We start from the raw sequence: 14,020 nt of genomic DNA on the forward strand, positions 1-14,020 counted from the left end.
AATTTCCAATGAATAGTAAATTTACTTGGAATTGATTCTATATAAACTTTGTTTGTCATGTATAAAGGAAGATAAAAGTCAAGTGATGAAGGTATTTAACTTTTTTTTTATTTAAGAAAATTTTTATAGCCAATTTTTTTTTTTTTTTGAAAAAAACTTCCAAAGTAAAAAAGTAACCTAAAAGTGCCAAAAAAGCACTAAAATCTGAAAAAAATTTCTTAATAGTGAAAAAGTATTTAAAATGAAAAAAAAAAAAAAAAATTTTATCAACATCTGGGCCCTGGTGATAACTATACAAGAAAAATCTTTGTGCATGTTTGCAATATCAGTTTTCAAATTAAATGATTTGAGTTATTGAGACCAACTAACATCATTTTATTTAAGAAATGAAATCTTTAAGTGGCATTGACAAGATATCTTTCCTCCTTAAAGCCTTTTATTTTCGCATTGACAAGCCTAGACATTTTGCAAAGTTGATTTCTCAATAAAAAAAAATTTTGTACACCCCTTTCCTTGCATTGGCTGAAAACCAGAAGAATGGCTACTTCATTAAAAAAGATATGGCAGTTTGAAGAGTGTTTAGATATTTCTGCTGTGCCATTGAAAGGGTTAAACAAAAGTCATTAATTTTCATTACACGTCATACAAAAAAATAAAAAATCAAGCTGATGACATCATGTGAATCATATTCAAATTTTCTTTTCTAAAACAATGAAAGAAGCTTACACTTAGCTTACATTTATATCGAAAAAAATGAAGAACAAAAGAATACAAGAACAACATACTTGTACAAAGCATTTCTAAACTCAGGCGTCATATACAGTGTTTGTAGGAGACTGTTAAGGTAGCAAGTCATGGCTTGATTAACTAGTCCAACAAAACCTGCAGCAAATAAAAACATTTGTTCATGTGAAAACAAATTTAGGTGTCATTATTACAAATTTCGGATAAAAGGAAACGAACAAAATGAGATAAATTTGGTTAATAAAAAAAAAAAACAATGAATGAATGGTGAATTTCACTACATTTACACAAAAGAGATTATAAAAGTGTTTGGGACTACTATTACCACTTTATTGCACACCAACTACGGTTAAATTGCCATACAGCAATGTATTACCAATCAAATCGGGTCAGAAATCTCTCTCTAGAGAAAGTCATGATCCTTCTAAAATCATCTTGAGCATGGAGTGGACTTTGTGAGGGCATAATGATAAGGCGCCATCTATCAATGGTTGCCCCAGGTCTGGTAGGGAAAGAACTTATCGATGTCCTTTTACAGGATCAAACCTGCAGACCTGACCATAGCCTTCGTAGTGGTAGACGAGCATCTTCCCATTGCATCACTCGCACCGCAGTATTTGGAACTAGTTCTTCATAAAAAAAACCCTACATCACTTTTCAATCATCTATAAACAATCAGCCCACCACTCTAAACATTAAATTTTTAATGAAACAAGTTTCACTTGTTTCATTAAAAATTTAATGGTTTCTTGTGATGTTAAAAGATTTCTTCTTTCAATGTGACTTCTTAAATAAGGTATATAATGCAATATTAGACACCTTATTGAAGGTAATAAGGAATAAGGTATATTCACTAATGCAGTTTTTCCCAAAGTGAGCAATATCGCCCCGATGGAAAAGTCCAGGGGAGTGATAGAAGCTATGTGTATAAGATAGGATACTGTGGGTTCACTTGAGTCAGGGGGCAATGAGAGAAAAAATTTCTGAAAGCAGTGATGGAACAAAAAATTTGGGAAACTATGCAATAATATATACAGGGTGGATACCATAGAGCAGTGTTTCTCAACCTTTTTCAGTCCCCTCTTTGGACAATATTTTTTCTCATGGCTCCAGGGTACCCTACCCAGGCCTCGAAGTGAAAATTTGAAAAAAAAGTAGGAAAAATAGGAACACCATTGAGAAAAAATAGGAGGGAAAAAATGGAATTCCCGAATTATAGTGGCAATTAAAAATGTTGTGCCATTAAGATTCACACCTTATATACTTTAATTATAGTATTATCTATAGATATTTTAGGAAACTCAAGTTCTAATGAATTTAAAAATCTTTCATTTCCACAGAATTTGGTATCGAAAACAATGTAAACAGCAAAACTAAAAAGAAATTAATCAAATTGCTACTGTTACTTGAAAAGTCCAACTATTGATCGTGATCCATACCCCCCCCCCCATTCTTTTCGAAGAAAGAAAAAAAACCTGTCTAGGTGCCATAAAAATGTAACCCATGCATGCTTAACCCATTGTTCACGGGCCGAATGTGGCCCGGAGTCATCTGTTGTGGCTCACAACTTCAAATCTTATTTTGTAAAAATAAACCAAGCGACACTTCCATATCGTTCAAGAGACCCTGCGGCACAGATTTATGTCATTCAAGTGGCTTGCGTCACATTCGCAGGCACAGTTCCAGATCACCCAAGTTACCCCAGCTGCTGTTCCACTTCACTTAAATAACCTGTGGCACATTCCTAGATCACTTAAGTGACTCGCAGCAGAGCTCCAGACCACTCAAGTACCCGTGGCACATTCCTTGATCAGTAAATATGTCACAGGATATTTACAGATCGCCGCAGCACAATTCCAGAGCACTCAATTGACCCATGGAACTTGTAAAAGATCACTCAAGTAACCTGCATCACGGTTTCACATTCTCTAAGGGCCATATTCACCGACATGGTTTAAACTGTAGTCACAATTTTTTGATAAGAGATCGACAGGGATTGGTTAAATTCAGGTTTTTAACCAATCTATATTGATCTCTTATCAAAAAATTGTGACTACAGTTTAAACCATGTCTGTGAATACGGCCCTAAGTATACTACTATTACTAAACCAGACATGTAAATCGTCCATATTCCTCTGCGAAACCTCTAACGAATTGGTACATGTTGGAGTGTACGTGTAGTGAAACCTGGCGTGAAGTTTCGTTTCTGTGTAATGCTTGTTATATGTGTAGTGCTGTCATCTGCCACCAGCTCTTTAAGTATACTGCGGCACATTCCCAGATCATTTAGGTGACCCACAGAAAATTGACAGATCACTGCGGCACAGTTCCAGAGTACTCAATTGACCCAGACATATTTACAGGTCAGCTAAAGTGACCCGCGACACATTTCGAAATCAATGAAATGGCCAACACTTTACTGAATGTTGAACACCGCTGATGTAACACCTCCTGGAGTTACATTACACCCGAAGGATACAACGATTAGAATGGCCTGCATATTATGTTCATGAATTTTTTTTCATAGACAACAGTAGTCGTCAATAGTATACACATGAACCTAGTTATGCCTTAAAACAGACATGCTAACCAATGGCACCTCTGAGTTATCTTATGTGGCCCATTACGAATAACAAAACCACACAAGTGGCTCACGAACGACCATCAAATCATTTAAGTAGGACTCATTTCCAGATTACTTCAGTGGCCAGCGGCACATTTCCAGATCATTTACGCTGCCAACGGCATATATACAGATCACCTAAGTGACCCCAAGCACATTTCCAAAACAGTTGAGCGACACGGGGCAAACCCCCAGTTCACTTAAGTGGCTCGTAGTTCAGTTGCAGATTACTGTAAATGTCTGGAGGCACATTTACATATCATTTGAGTGGCCCGCGGCACACTTCGAGATCATTTGAGTGGCTCGCAGCACACATATCACCTAATGGTCTGCAATACATTAACACTTTACATTAACACACTCGATGAATTTTTTATAGATTATTTTAAAAACACTCTTGACACATTATTAGACTACTCAAGTGGCCCGCTGCACACTTTCAGATTATCCAAGTGACTTCCCCAGTAGCACAACGATATAGTACAACATTTGGACCATATCGTTATATATCGAAATGTCCGCGGAATATCAGATGTCATAACTATGATATAGAACGATCTCGTCTTATATGGTGCAAATTATTTATGATGTTAATCGATCAAGTCTTTAATTTTTCAGCCGAATATGTATTTGATTCCATGTGAATAATCTCTACTTTGAAGGACAACAACTTGGGACAATAAATTATTTTAATATACACTGCTGGCCAACGTAAATGCAACACCCTGAAGGAAGCATGCAAATAATATGAAATTTACAACATGCATTAGCGGAGGTGAGATATGCAAATGATTAGAATTTCAGCGCAGACGCACATCACGCGCGCCTGTGGCGCCACTTCAAAGCGCTATTTAAGGCTTGGAGATTTGGACGATTTGAAGTACGGCAATTGTGTTTTTCTTGTGGTTTTTTCAAAAAAACGATCAATTATGCCTCGTAGAAAACAGCGATCATCTTTTGATCAAGTATCCGAGTTTGACAGAGGAAGGATAGTGGCCTACCGAGATTGTGGATTATCTTTCAGGGAAATCGGTAGTCGTGTTGGACGAAACGAAACAACTGTAATGCGGATATGTGATCGTTGGATGCAGGAGGGTACGACGGACCGACGTGTTCGATCGCATCCACCTTAGTGCACCACTTCACGTGATGACAGGCGTATTGTGCGTATGGCAGTGACGGATAGCTCAGCCCCATCACGAACCATAGCACAGCACATTCAGTCTGTACCGCATCATCCAGTGTCTGCGCGTACCATTCGACGCCGTTTACAGCAGAGTGGTCTGTCCGCAAGACGTCCATTGCTTCGTCTACCCTTGACGCAGAACCACAGACGTCTCCGCCGCCAATGGTGCAATGAAAGAAGGATGTGGACGGCACATTGGAATGAAATTGTCTTTACTGACGAGTCACGCTTCTGTCTGCAACACCACGATGGTCGGATTCGAGTCTGGAGACACCGTGGAGAGAGGATGCTGAACAGCTGCGTTATGCACCGCCACACTGGTCCTGCACCGGGTATTATGGTATGGGGCGGTATTGGATATCACTCTCGCACTCCTCTAGTACGCATTGCCGGTACTTTAAAAAGCCAGCGCTACAACTCCGAGGTGTTGGAGCCAGTTGTCCTTCCTTACCTTCAGGGCTTGCCCACAGCCATATTTCAACAGGATAATGTGCGACCACACGTGGCACGCATTGTCCAAAGGTTCTTCGTCAATCGCCAGATTGAATTGCTTCCCTGGCCAGCTCGCTCTCCGGATCTTTCGCCGATAGAAAACATGTGGTCCATGGTTGCTCAACGATTGACCCAGATTACATCCCCAGCTGCCACACCAGATCAACTTTGGCAACGCGTGGAAGCTGCTTGGTCTGCTGTACCCCAAGAACACATCCAAAGTCTCTTTGAATCAATGCCGAGGCGTGTGGCAGCGGTGATCTCCAACAATGGCGGCTACTCTGGCTACTGATTTTGGCAGGAACCACACTTCACAGAAGTCTATAAATTTAATCATTTGATACTTGGTTAACATGTTATCTACAAAATAAATATTGTTGCGATATCTCTTGTCTTTCTTGGTGTTGCAATTTGGGTGGCCAGCAGTGTAGTTTGACTAATAAATAATTTTTTTATAATATAAACATAGATCTATATCGTGCACCTGACAAAGATCTATATCAGATTCTCGATATAGACCTGATATAGATCTATCAAAGAAGACATAGCTCTATATCGTGAACCTGACAAAGATATATATCAGATACACAATATGCTGATATATCACCATATTGTGTGCCTTTAAATGAAAATATTGCCTTCAAATGAAAATTTGGGGAAAATTTAAAGTCGAGCGTAAAATTTTTTGTTTGAATGGAAATTAAAAACATTTGAATGAATAATTTTTCATATGAAATTTTGATTTTAATAGGATTAATTATGTTGATATATCAAAATCATTTCGTCAGTTATAATTGAATCCTTACTGTGTATGTTTTACATCGTAGATGTTGGTATTTTAGGAGGAGCGAGAACTTATCCACATTACAACTTAACTCAACCTTTTGTGAACAGTGTGGGGCCACTTCATTGATTTGAAAACGTGTCGCGGGCCACTTAAGTGATCTAGAACAACGCCGCAGATTATTTGCGATCTGTAAATGCGCCGCGGGTCACTCAAGTAATCTGGAAATGTGCCACGGTCCACTTGAGTGATCTGGAAATATGCCGCGGGTCATTTAAATGAGGTAGGAATGCACCGTGAACCACTTAATTTATCTGCAAGTGTACAGAGGCTACTTGAGGCATGCCATATTTAGGCCACGGGTTAAAAAATGCTTAAAAAAAGGGGCCGTTCAAGCATTACATCAGCAAATTTTTAGCGATTTTTGACCCCTTCTCCCCTTGTTAGAAAAAGTCAGCAAAACTCTGATCCTCCCCCTTTCAGCAAAATTTCGTCAGCGCTCTGCCCCCACCTCCTAACACATAGTGGGTGGATCAGAGATGTACGTGGGGCTCGTGGTCTTCCCCTCCCCCCCCCTCAGACAATCAAAAAATATTTTTTTTTAATAATTAAAATTTCGAAAGAAAATATCTTATTACAATGAATTTCAGTTAATTTCAATGTTATTTGAAGGCCAGCAACTCAAATTTTTTAAGAAATTCATTGCAACCCTACCTATAAGCCCATAGGTAACCCTTGACCCGCGGTAAACACTTGGCCTGTACGGCCCAAATGTGGTCTGTCCCTTTCAAACCTAATTTTGTAAAAATGAACCAAGCGGCACATTCACAGATCGCTTAAGTGACCCGTGACATAATTCCAGACCATTTAAGCGATCCGTGGCACATTTATAGATCCCTTGAGTGACATGTGGCACAGTTTTAGAGCATTGGCGTGGTCACAAGTGCTGTTCTATAACACTCAAGTTATCCGCTGCCCATTCCAAAATTACTTAAGTGATGCGCAGCATAATCATGGATCACTTGTATGACGCGCGGCACAGGACCAGAGCACTTGGATCCGCGAAGTATTTAGAGATCACTAAAGTGGCTCTGTAGAAGACTCAATAGGGAGGATGTTAGTTCAGGTACCCATAAACTAGCGAAAAGTTTTATTCGTTTTTGGCGCACCGAGTAAGATGCCATTAAGAATATTTCATATTTGTATAAAGGGTGGGTGCTGAAGTAAACATCATCCTAACACCCCTCTCCGTCATCAGTCAGCAAACGCCTCCCCCACCATCGATGCTGACGTAATACTTACTCCGAAGATAAAGAAACCTGAAAGTTATTTCTGAAGGTAAAAAAAAACTGGGTTTAGCGCGCGGCTAATCGGATCCAACCCCCCCCCCCCCCGTAAAACTGCTAGACGGGGCTCGGGCTCTGTCCCGTAAAGCCGGGTTTTCTTAGGAGCAGGTTTTCTATGCCGCGCGCAACGTGAATCACCCATCGCGACACGCCGTCCACTCACCAATAAGAAAAGCACTGTTTCCTACAGAGAGCAATACGGCTCACAATAACGCTTTACGTCAGGCGTGATTGGCCAACCTATATGTACGGCAACCGATCTCCCAAACAGATTCGCTTTCCCTACTAGACTTCAGTTTTTAGCACTTTGACTATACGGCGTGGGGCGAAAAGATACAGTTATCGTCATCCCCTGCTCCCGTGGAACTGAAAAAAAAATTATTTTTTCCCTCTCTTTTTCAGTAGCAAGATGTGAATAAAGCATGTCAAAAAAGAACGGAAAACAGTGACATTTTGCGGTTTCTCGGAATTTTCATAGTGAGATATTGGCCGTAAATAAAAGGAAGGAAGGGATAAAATAGGAATAGTAGGAGAGAATTAGAATAAAATAGGGCAACTGCAACGAAAGTAGGAAAATAGGAGGACATTTCTAAAGAATAGGAAAAGTAGGAAAAATAGGAGCGCTGCGAGGTCTGCCTACCCTCATCCTGGATCAAGATGCTTTCTACCTATCAAATTGAATTTAATAAAACTAAATTTATAATAAAAATTTTATAAATAAGATCTATTTTTGGAACCCTGGGCCAGATGCTGATCGAGAAGGTGGATGATCATCTCTCCCAAGACCTGAATTAAATGTGAAAAATATGTCTGTGTGTGTGTAAAATATTGAGCGATCCATCAAACCTACAATCGATCCTCCAGACACATCAACCCTAGGGTCCGCACCTACACTGAGCTAGACATGCCTACATAAGCCCCCTGGGTTTAGATGACCTTAGATCTATGGAAATACTCTGCTGGATTTCTGAAAGTAGTAACATTTTCTCTCACCATTATTTGACTTGAAAGCTCTAATTTTTCACAGGTCTCTGTGTCTTCCTTCACCACTTGTTGTGACTCCCCTTCCATATGATTTTCACCCATGGTCTCCTTAGAATACCCCAGGTTGAGAACCACTGCTACAGAGCACCCAATAATTAAACACGTGATTCAATATGTAAAAAATGTCTTCAGTTTTTTGATTTGACTAATAAATATAGAGTTAAACCACTTTAAAAATTGATTGTCCCTTCATTTTATAATCCAGGTAAATTCACCATTCCTACACCAAACGTGTAGGAATTTTGAGGCTAATAAAAATGCTATTACCCTAACAGAAATCAAGAAAGCTTAAGATATGCAAACCAGTTTTTTCTTGAACTTTCCAAACATTTAAGGGGTTGTCATACACCAAAAAAAAAAAAAAAATTTTTTTAAATCAAAGTTTCACAACATGTGTTCATTTTCAGGGGCCTGTCCAGACTTTTTGCACAGGGTCCTGTTTTTGTGAAAATGTACCTTATTTTTGTGAAAATGTACCTTATTTTTGTGAAAACGTTCAAAATAGCAGTGAAAGTAATACTAATTAAACAGCAACCTCATTTTCCTATTTATTACTTTATACAAAAAAAAAAAAAAAAAAAAAAAAAAAAAACAATCTGTGTTTCGTAGTCTTTGCATTACTTTATTTTACGTTAATTTGAAATCAGATTGAGTTTCAAGTTAAAAAGTGAGAATTGCTAAATCTTCAGAAAAATATAAAAACGTACCAACAATCATATTCTTATACGTCTATTTCCAGTCGATTTGAAAATATCAATGATTGAAAGGCATTCAATATCTGTAAGCTTGTCGGGTCCATTGAGTATGATCCGAAGATGTCTGTCGAGAGTGGTTAGTGACAATTTTGATCTTAAATCGGTGCACACAAGGTTCATTTGAGAAAAAAGTCTCTCGACAGATGCTGTTGATGAAGGTATGATAGTGCATAATGATAATAACCTCATTAAATTAGGATAAGCAGTCCAGATGCTAGCATCATTCTCCAGAATTGTCAAAACATAATTTGGAGAAATTTTTTTTTCCAGAGTTTTTTTGGCCTCACATTTCTTGTCTTCTCTGAGAAACGCACTTGCTTCATTATTCTTTTGTGTCTTAAAATACAATTTTGCAAGAGATATCTCTTTATCAAACCCATTCTTTTCCATCATACCTTGAGATGCATTAAGTATGGGTTCCGATATTTTCACAGTCCCCTGAAATTCATTTTGCTGCTCTCCACCATAAAATGACAATAATATATCCAGGCATTCTTCAGTAGTCTCCACTGTCTTTAAATCTAAATTCATTGTGTGAAATATATCAAAGGAATTTAATATTTTGTTTTTCACACCAAATGCAGCCGACATTTCTTCCTGAAAATCACAAATAAAATTTTGAACAAAGTTTTCATTAAATTCCTGGAGTGCTGTCTGCACTCATTCCATACTTTTTCTTGCTTTGTTTTTTCCTACTAAGTTCAGTGCATTCTTGGGAGAAGCACAACAGATCTTTACACTTTCCTAAGTTTTCCCCTGTATGTAAATCATTTGCAAGCACTTCAATTTCCTGACAAACAACTAGAACCTTTGCATTAATAGAGCTAAACATGATTGTAGAGCCCTGAAGCCACAAGCTAAATCTGTTTATAACTTTGAGGAAGTCAGCCAAGAACAGAATACATAGGAGAACATCTGTATTCAGAAGTTGCTCTCTAATCCCCTTCAATTCAGGCTCCTGAGTCTTTGAGAAAAGATTATCGAGCGTTTCAATCAACTGTTGGAACCTATCAATCACTCGTTGGCATGCAAGTCCATGAGATAACCACCGCGTAACCGAAACACTCAACATTTTCAAAACATCTACACCATACACATTTTGCTGAATATCTAAAAACACTTGCTGTTTCTTTGGGCTGTAGTGAAAAAGCTTCCATAAGCTTATGAGCATCCACAGCCTGTAGAATGGGATATTTTTTTATCAAATGTACAAAAACTAAAGCTAGTCGATGATTTCTGCAGTTGACATAAATAGAATGAGGTGCCAAGTGTCGTATACGTCTTTGTACACCTGATATTTCTCCACTCATCACATTAGTTCCATCCAAAGCTAAAAACAACAAGTTAGTGATTGGAATTGCTTTTGCTATAAACAACTTCTCAATGGCAGATGTAACAGATTCTGCATTTGTCGCAGTTAGGTTCACAAGACTGAGGAACTCTTCTCTGAGCGGACTTCCAGCTATCTTGTAACGCACTATTAAACCCAACTGTGTTCTTTGTGCTTCGTCAGTTGCCTCATCAGCTATCAATGTAAAGGAAGTGGCTACTTGCAAAGCCGTCAAAGTTTTCCTCTCTAAATACAAAGATATTGCCTCTGTAAGATTGTCTACTGACACATTTGATAGATAGGTGGCATTCTTGCCGCATGCAGCAAGATAGCATTCTATTTCTTTGTCACCAAGATCCTCACCAATGAACTTAACTACAGAAGAAAAATTATCGGAGACTGCCCATTTTTTTTTTATCATGAAGTACAAAATCTTTATATATTTTGTTAAAACCTTCACATTTTTTTCCTTAGTCTTCTGCACAGCAATTTCAGTTTTTTCTGTAAACAAATACAAGGGGTTTTTGGATGCAGTTTTTGATGCACTCACAGCTTGTTTGTGTTTCTGGCTATATATATGCTTGTTGACACATCGTGTTGGGTGATCACCAAATTGCACCCCTTGGTCAATCCAGGGTCCCTTATCAAAAAATGTAGAACATATTTTGCAAAGAAAGCCAGATGCAGAAATGCTGTAACATAGCCAACTGTGAAGCTTCTCAAAACGTGCGATGTTCAACAAATTCGGTACTTTTGGACCCATTTTTCTAGCTTCTGTAGATGAAATTTTCTTAAAATCCGGCTCTACCGACGAATTCGTAGCATCTTTCAGCGCTTCCGATAAATCAGCAATGTCTTCCACCGCTTTCGACGAATCGGTAATGTCTTTCGAAGAAACGGTAATGTCTTTCGAAGAAACGGAATTGTCTTTCGACGAATCGGTAATGTCTTTCGAAGAAACGGAATTGTCTTTCGACGAATCGGTAATGTCTTTCGAAGAAACGGAATTGTCTTTCGACGAATCGGTAATGTCTTTCGAAGAAACGGAATTGTCTTCCGCCACTTCCGATAAATCGGTCATCTCTTCCGCCGCTTCCGGCGAATCGGCAATGTCTTTCGAAGAATCCGAAATGTCTTTCAGCGCTTCTGATAAATCGGTAATGTCTTTAGGCGCCTCCGATAAATCGGTAATGTATCGCGCCGTTTCCAAGGTTTCGCCAGCGTGGTTCGAAACCGATGAAGGAAGCAATGTTTCAGTAATTTTTTCCGGGTTAGCACAATTGGAATTATCTGTATCTGACGTCTTTTTGGTGACGTTTTCAGATCCTCGTTTAAAAAACGATGTTATGGAGCTGCATCCCCGAACGTCAGTTGGCCGTATTTTTTTAATGTAGTAATCACTATTCCTTGAATTTCCACCTGTTGGTGGTCGACCACGCTTCATATTAAATTTTCAAAAATGAAAGCGCAATACAGGAAAAAAAACGTGCACAAAAAATCCAATTCTACAATAAGCATCAACTACGCCGATTTTACGACTAACAAGAGGTTGTGATTCAAAGACCATTTGAGGAGAAGTGCGGGGCTAAAGCGTTTGTATAATGGCATAGGTTGTGCGATAAAATATCGGACGCGGTCAATCCGTGGTCAACCAGCGGGATGTCCTAACAAGAAGCCTAGAAACAAGGAAGGCCCTCTCAAGGTCACGCTCTTTCTCCGATCGCCTTTTCAAGGTCATGTTTTCCGGTATCCAACCAACAACTTCTATAGATAAGATTACTCATCTATGGGGGAGGGGGTGGTGGTGTTGGGCCAACAACGCATGCTTAAAAAAAAAGATCAATGGCTTTCTATGATGACTAGGGTCATAACTGATAAGAATTTTGTCGCACAGCAGTCGCAAAAGTTCGTTTTTTACGACGTAATTTTCATGAAGGGTTCGTTTTCTGGAATTTTGTGATGGATCCGTTTATTATCCTCCAAATTTTGTGAAACATCCTTTTTTTAGCCCCGGAATTTTGTGAAGGGTCCGTTTTCCGGACCCAAATTCCGGCTGGACAGACCCCTGATTTTATATCCGTCTTTTTTAAAACTAGAACTACCAGAATTTCCATAACCCCTAGAACTACTAGGGTCCGCACCTACCCTGGGCTAGACATGCCTACATAAGCCCCCTGGGTTTAGATGACCTTATAGCTATGGAAATACTCTGCTGGATTTCTGAATTTTTTTCCTCATCATTATTTGACTTGAAAGCTCCAATTTTTCACAGGTCTCTGTGGCCCCCTTCACCACTTGTGACTCCCCTTGCTGTGGTCAAAAAGACTGCTATTGCAAAAACACATCATTGCAAATATGGATTTGTTTTGGATTAAAACAAGTGTTATAGGAACTCGGGTTGCCTGTCTTGATGTATCATCATATGGGACACAGGAGCTCGAAACCCAGTGAAAATGATTTCAAAATTTCTGTATGTAAATTGCTCCATGACTCCATGATGACCGAGTGACACTCCCCTCTTACTCAGGTTAAAATGAGGGATTACTACGGATGTCAGACATCTAGCATATAAGGGATTCAATTAACCACACAGAGAAGAATATTGCTTTGTATGTTAACTTTATTGGGGGTATTCTTCATAGAAATTCTTGGGGGGGGGGCCAAGTGACCTGAATCCTTAGGATTGTGTGACCTATGATGCCATCCCTGTCCACCCCCATCCCAGCTGGAGCAGTAAAGAAAATTTTACATTTGAAGCTAATACTCAATTTACCAGCAGAGAGAACATGAGGTATTGTAGTTGCAATTTTGTCACTTTTGCTCTCAAGTGGTTTCAACAGACAAACCATTTTGTCATTTGTCATATAATTACATAATGAGCCCAAATAATATAGAGAAAGGGGTTCTGTCTGATAAAATACAGGATCTAAGGACACTATAACTTTTACTCCCATATAGTCCACCCCATGACCCATCAACCTGTGCCAGTGACTGCAAAATGAATGGTCGAAATTAAAATATGATCCACCTTCTTGGTTTTACCCTCAAGGGAAGTCTGACACCTCTGTGCTCTATTTTTCATTAAATATTTGTCAGACAAAAAATATATTATTTCAATGCATTCTTACAGCTTTTAGAAATTGGCAGTCTTCTTTTGAAACACCCTGTATGTTTGCTTACACCTGAAATGTAATGAAACATGAACGATTTTGTATCCTAGTTTTAAAAGGGAGAAGATAAGTGATTTTATTTACTGAAAAATTAATTCTTAGTATATTTAAAATTTGGTTGAGCAAAGCCATTTCCAACAACTGTCAAAATGACTGCTGGGTAGTTCAAGCTAAAAATAGTTTTTTAAAACCAACAGATTCATCTAAAATTTATGTTTTTGTTCCAAATTCCTTTGAACAAATTAGAAAAAGTCACAGAGGAAAATTTTTCAATTTTGAAAAATAGAGTTAAATATGTGTGTGTGAAAATAAAGTTTCACTAATTATTTTGAAAGGATATTTTTTTCCAGTTACAATTTAGAAGTTTTGGAAGATTTACATTTTGAATCACGACTTTTGATTGTGATTCTGCAACACAATTAACTTGATTAACACAATAAGCTTGTTGAATGAAATTGATTAGTTACAAATTTTCATGATGTAGTCTAACAAATACAGTTCAAAATTTTTACAGCATCTCATTTATGTTATGTGTGTGTGTGTATA

The 14,020-nt window shown here is 38.4% G+C and overlaps 1 protein-coding gene across 1 annotated transcript in view; it reads right to left on the reverse strand.

Moving 5' to 3' along the window:
- Usp47 (ubiquitin specific protease 47) overlaps positions 1-14,020 on the reverse strand; it is a 507,668-nt gene that overhangs the window by 369,387 nt on the left and 124,261 nt on the right. The window contains exon 6 of the mRNA XM_089246367.1: positions 786-882. Coding sequence (XP_089102493.1) covers positions 786-882 — 97 coding nt within the window. The remainder of the gene's footprint in view (positions 1-785; positions 883-14,020) is intronic.

The sequence above is a fragment of the Pholcus phalangioides genome, unplaced genomic scaffold, assembly GCF_987345545.1.
Source record: "Pholcus phalangioides strain wild (caught in Gottingen) unplaced genomic scaffold, Ppha-v1.0 ptg000017l_1, whole genome shotgun sequence".
NCBI classification, from domain to species: Eukaryota; Metazoa; Arthropoda; class Arachnida; order Araneae; family Pholcidae; genus Pholcus; species Pholcus phalangioides.